The 6,000-nt window shown below is 32.5% G+C and overlaps 1 protein-coding gene across 1 annotated transcript; it reads right to left on the reverse strand.

The window, feature by feature from the left end:
- Nucleotides 1-1,354: 1,354 nt before the first annotated feature.
- Nucleotides 1,355-2,985, reverse strand: LOC128220562 (caveolin-3-like). Its single transcript, XM_052929004.1, has 2 exons — nt 2,926-2,985; nt 1,355-1,678 (listed from the first exon to the last, which is right to left on the reverse strand). Exons 1-2 carry the CDS (start codon nt 2,983-2,985, stop codon nt 1,355-1,357), a joined length of 384 nt encoding a protein of 127 aa, XP_052784964.1.
- Between the last annotated feature and the right edge of the window lie 3,015 nt (nt 2,986-6,000).

A 6,000-nucleotide genomic window follows, 5' to 3' on the forward strand; every position in this document is an offset into this window, starting at 1 on the left:
GGCCCTGAACTCTGCTAAATTTTTTTCATTCAAGTACGTCAATAAAAATCATTTTCAAAAAAGACAAAGTTAGTTGCCAACATAATATATGTGAAAATGTCTCGTGAAGGGAATCAGAATTATAGTTAATTCCTTTGAATGTCATTAAATTAGTAATGCTATGAATTGGTGTTCTCAGAATTTTAGCTGTTTAGCTAAGTCAAGGTAAAATAAATGTCAATTTATGCTATTCGACATGAGCCAACGACTGTTTTTAGTTCGTAAATTCAACTAGGTCGATAGTCATTCTTATTTTTCAACACTGATATTTTTCACAATCACTTTCGATCCTTAATTTAACATTGTACTTATTTTTATAATTCATTTATAAGCTGGATTAAAGATTTCTATTCAAACTTCGATTTTGTTATATACATGTATTGTAATAAAACTTGGTTTCAATCGATTTACAGATTTGTCCATAGTGTATTGAAGGTATTTCACTAAGTTTTAATACCTCCTTTCTTTACCAATCAAAATATTGTTACAAATCTTTATTGCGTGACGTAATTACTTATGTGCCTTGTAGCATACTTTAATTGCTTAGCTGAAAGAACTTGAATACACATTTTAGGGTCCAAATTTCTTAAAAAAATAAATATCTTAATTGATTTAGCAACAGTACTACTTACTTCTACTTGTTTTACCAAATAAAAAAAAGTTAATGGTGTTTATCATCAAGATAAATTACTTTCAACGTCACAGACATTTTTAAATTTAGATTTTTATGTAAATAAATCCGAAGCAAAAATACTGCACATCGCTTCGTGCCAGCATATAAACGTAACGTCAAATGACGCTAAATTCGCAGACATTTTAACGTAGGATAATATGGTGTAATATAAATGATATTCCGGTTGGAGTAAAAAAGGGTTTTTCCATATATTCTCAATGCAATTAAAAGTCAGGGCATAAAGGTTAGGTCGGGAAACCGCAAACTCCCCATATTTTTACGATCTAGTATTGTTGAACTTAAAACACTACTTATTCCCTTTTCTGCACACATTTTTTCCCGCTTTTAAAGAGCAACGTAAAGAATAGCATATTTATGTAATAATAAATAAAACACGTACACAAAAACAGTTAAATTTCAAAATGGTGTTTATTTCCTTCAATAAATGTGAACATTGTTTATGTAAAGGTTCTGTAAGAACATCCGAAACACGAAAAAGTAAATGATAAAACAATGCATCTGATAAAATTTGTTTTAATTTCTTAAGCACATTTTGACAGCAGTTAGCTTCTGTCAACTCTTCAATCTGGTGTATGTTAAATAATCATTCAAATAAATAAATATCTAATCAAGCCGAGTCTTTTATTTTTTGAAGTGGATGAATAATGCTCCAAAGGCTTCACAGCAGGGCTCGCAGCAGCACTGGGTGCAGGTCTTGAGGAGCTTTGTGCAGACGGCACAGTTGAGCTCGCAGTATTTGAGAGATGGAGTGATGAACCAGACGTGATAGAAGGCGATCTCGGCGAAGGCACAGCCCCACTCGGCGGCGATACAGATACCACAGAGGAGGGTTGCGATCTTGTAGCAGAGTCCGAGCCAGCAGTTGAAGCAGGTGTAGGCGAGCTTCCAGACGCAGTCGATGGCGTGGGCACCCTCGGGCTCTCCTAGAACATCTTCGAAACAGACCTAGAATAGCGTGAAGAGAGAAAGGGGTGTTAAAAAATGCATACATGAACCTGCTTTTTATGTTGTATGAACTTCAAAGGCTGCAGAGACTTAGGCGTTTGTTTACACCAAACTAGTTCTGTTTTTGGTTTCAATGGCTTGGAAATCTGTTTTGAAAGTTTTGCTTGAAGTAACAAATGCATGGCTTTGTGTACAGCTTATACAAAATGATGGAGCTTTTGTGTGTAGCCATTATTTCTAAATTTCTTCAAAACAGTGATACCGCAGATTGCCATTTGCCTGTTTTAACAAAATGGTGTTTCAACCCAGTGTTAGATCACTGTCCGCCATGTTTTTGTTTATTTTTCAAACTGAGCTAGTTTTCGGATTGAAAGAACTGACAAAACTGCATCCGGAAAGGGTTTCGATAGTTTCAAAAACCAGTTTCGGTATATAAAACAAACGATAAAACTGTTTTTTATTTTATTTGTTACTGTCACAACAGAACACTGTTCGTGAAACTAATATAAAACCAAAACTAGCTTATTGCCAACAAAAACACGCCCTTAGTAACCGGCCGTCAATAAAACGCATCGCTTGTAAACTGGGGGAACAATTATTGCAAATCCGTCTTGCAATTTTGTTAATGAAATACTCTCAGTAAGGTTGAGCCATCCTTTTCAATGATAAATACGTATTTACGAACCATCGAAATTTGCTATCGTTGGAAGTTGTCAAGGGTACACAAGTTTTTTTTTTTTTTTTTTTGTTTGAACATTTATTTGGTTCACAATACTTATTCATTTCGATAGAATAAACGGGATATTAAACTATAAAATAAACTTTGGTACACATAAAAATAAAAAATCAATAGTACGTAAATTGATAAAATTAAGAAAATTATGCCAATCTTACTTTTTTGTTTCTGATGATTTTGTTTTATAATTCTACTAAGTCAAACTATCATATCAATAGAAACAATGGACCAATCGTTCAGAAATTTGTTAAAGTAAACAACGTTGTTTGCGGAATCGTTGTTAACTTTAAAGGTTAACTGTTTATGACGTGCTGATATATGTAAAAGAACAACATGAATTCTGAATCAGTTGACTATTTATTCGTGAAAAGTACCGCTGATCAAATGTGTGTCCAGGAAACTTTAAAAGTATTTACGATTTGAAAGTTATGACGATTCAGTTAACATGATGGTTTACTTTAACAGCCCTTGTACTATCACATGATAAAAAGGAAAGACAAAATGCACAAACCTTGATGTGGTCATTCAGATTGTTTGGGTCACGGTTAATCAAATCTAGAGCGTCTGCCATTTTTGCTGTCTGTTCGTTTGTCCTGACACCGAAATAATAACAAAATGACCGTTAAAGTCTTACTGTTGGATTATATACCTATTATTTGTTTATTCCAGTCGCTATGAAACAAGCGGGTCACAACTGGACAGTTGGTTAATCCGAAACATAATAGTATTCAACCAAAACAGTAACAATACAATCAATTATTATTGGATTTCTAAAAGCAACAAGTCGAAACAAAGTTAAAGTATATCCTACTAAAATAGTTCATAGTACCATGTATAAATGATAAAATAAAACTATACGTATATACAATATATAAAACATTATATTTGTATATGTGTTTACTTGTATATTTTTTAATAAAACATTGATTACGTTATTTTAACTATTAGATTACTAAAATGCCACGAAAGATTATTCATATGTCTATATCATTGTATATATAGGCCTATTCAAATGATTTTTGTGTTAATATAAGTATGAACTGTTTATATATTTTAATGTTAAATCATAATTGTCCTTTTATGAAATGATCACATTGAAAATTGTATTTGTAATAGCTGCTGCAATTATATCATAGTGTGCTACCTTTTTAAAATAAATTATTATTGTTACTATTATTTTTTATATTATTATTATTATTATTATTATTATTATTAATTATTAATTATTAATTATTAATTATTATTATTATTATTATTATTATTATTAATAATAATATAATAAAAAACGTTTTGACAACATAATATCGAAATCATTTAAATTTGTATTTCAATTATTTATAACTACTATTAGAATACAACCTACATTTTTTTCAGCCAATGAAATAGCAGATCAGGCAATCACTAAGTGCTAGGCTTAATTATTAAGAAGTTTATAATTAACATTCGCGGGTTATTAAAGATCCGCCTACTGTCGCTCATCCGATACACACTCCCTGCATCATAGTTTGCAGGTTGTAAGAGGTTGTATTCTAAGTCAGTTAGATGACCTGAAGTTAAATCTAAATGATTAAGAAGGTCTCGCATGCTACGCTCACTCCGCCCATGCCAAAACATTCAAATTTAACTATATGTCATCTTACTATTACAAAGAAAAAGAATTCCAAATTATGTCAATTATCCCTTATCTCAGTTTATCTTATAACGATGGAGGGCATGAAATGATTGTTTACCAGAATAGGTGTTCTTTTTGTTGTTGTTTTAGAATTATAAAGCTACATATGACCCACGCGAATTAAGTAATAGTTGGATGACATGAAGTAACATTTTAATGATTGAGAATGGGCGGATGAAGCGAAGCGAGCGAGCCCTTTTAAATCATTAAAATATTACTTCATGTCATCTGTCTTAGAACACAACCAACAAATTACCATCGCAAAATCTGACGCAGGGAGTGTGTATCGGATGAGTGGCAGTAGGCGGACCTTTTAATACCCGCAAAAGTTAAAATTCTAAATGATTAAGCTTAATACTTAATGATTGCCTTTCTGCAATATTTCGTTGGCTGAATATGTAGGTTGTTTTCTAAACTGTATTTGAATGCCAATGAGGACATTCGTTTATAGTGACTGCAATTACCAGTCACATTGGGACTTCTCTAAGATTTTACTTTGGAAATTTGGTTGCACTCCCAATAAAGTCCATGAAATGTTTTGATCTTGTTGTTGTTGTTGTTGAGTTTATAAAGGTCTGCCCGCGCCCTATTATGGCTGCATTATGGCTTGACCCCTTCACATCTCCAAGCGTGACTTAAACAGAATTTTGAAGCCAAAGAAATGTTTTGATCTTCTCTTGCCATGGTTTAGATATACTATCCCCAATCGGAACACCTCGGCCAGTATCCAACAGGAATCTCGGAGCTTACCGGAGATGGCCGAGTTGTTACGATTGATACTATCCCATGCTCAAATAACCCTTTTTCGAAGGACTCGGAAGGTATGAATTATTTTATTACAGACATGTATAAAAAATATTCCAAAACCGGTACCTTCCCAATCTTAGATGATACGTGTTTCAAGATGATGCAAACCTGCAAACATACTTTTTGATTGAAATGTTTTAAATTAGACAGTTTTGTTTACATATGGTCGGTTTTGTTATTAAAAAAAACTAGTTTAATATTAGTTTCACGATCTGCATATTTGCTGTGACAGTTTGAAATAAAATTAAAAATGGTGTTATCGTTTGATGTACGAAAACCTATACTGGTTTTTTGAAATTATCGAAACCCCCTCTGAAGGCAGTTTCGTTGGTTTGTTCTGTCAGAGAATAGCTCACTTTGAAAAAGAAACATGGCGGATATTGATCCAAGACTTTTGTTGAAACACCATTTAGTTAAAATAAGCAAACGACCATTTGCGGTATCATTGTTTTGAAGAAATTCAGAAATATTAGCTGCATAAAGAAGCTGCAGGATGTTGTTGGAGCTGTACACACAACCATGCAGTTTGTTTTATATTGGTTTCACGAACTGTTTATTTGTTGTTACAGTTTCAAATAGAAATAAAAATGTTTTATCGTTTGCTGTACAGAAACCTTGACTTGTTTTTGAAAATAATCGAAACTCTTTCCGAAGGCAGTTTCGTCGGTTCGTTCTATCCGAAAAATAGTTCACTTTGAAAAAAAACATGGCGGATAGGGATCCAACACTGTGTTGAAACACCATTTAGTCAAAAAAATCAAACGACCATCTGCGGTATCATTGTTTGAACAAAAAATATAAACATATTAGGTACATGAAGAAGCTCCATCGCATTGTTGAAACTGTACACAAAACTTTAACCAAAACTTTCAAATCAGCGTCCAAACCGCCAAAACCATTGAAACCAAAACTGAAACTAGTTTTGTGTTAACAAAAAACCCTTTAATTTTAAATAAACTATTTTTGTTTTATATTGGTTTCAAAAACTGTTTATTTGTTATCACGGATTCAAATAAAAATAATTGTTTTATCGTTTGTTGTACAGAAACCTTGACATGTTTTTGAAGATAATCGAAACTCTCTCCGAAGGCAGTTTCGTCGATTCGT

This window comes from Mya arenaria, chromosome 15 (genome assembly GCF_026914265.1).
Source record: "Mya arenaria isolate MELC-2E11 chromosome 15, ASM2691426v1".
NCBI classification, from domain to species: domain Eukaryota; kingdom Metazoa; phylum Mollusca; class Bivalvia; order Myida; family Myidae; genus Mya; species Mya arenaria.

Excerpts from the sequence above, each read along its gene's own strand:
- LOC128220562 (XM_052929004.1), bottom strand. The coding sequence starts at position 2,985 with ATGGCAGACGCTCTAGATTTGATTAACCGTGACCCAAACAATCTGAAT. Across the intron at positions 1,679-2,925 it reads ATCTGAATGACCACATCAAG|GTCTGTTTCGAAGATGTTCT; the intron begins GTTTGTGCATTT and ends ACGCTATTCTAG.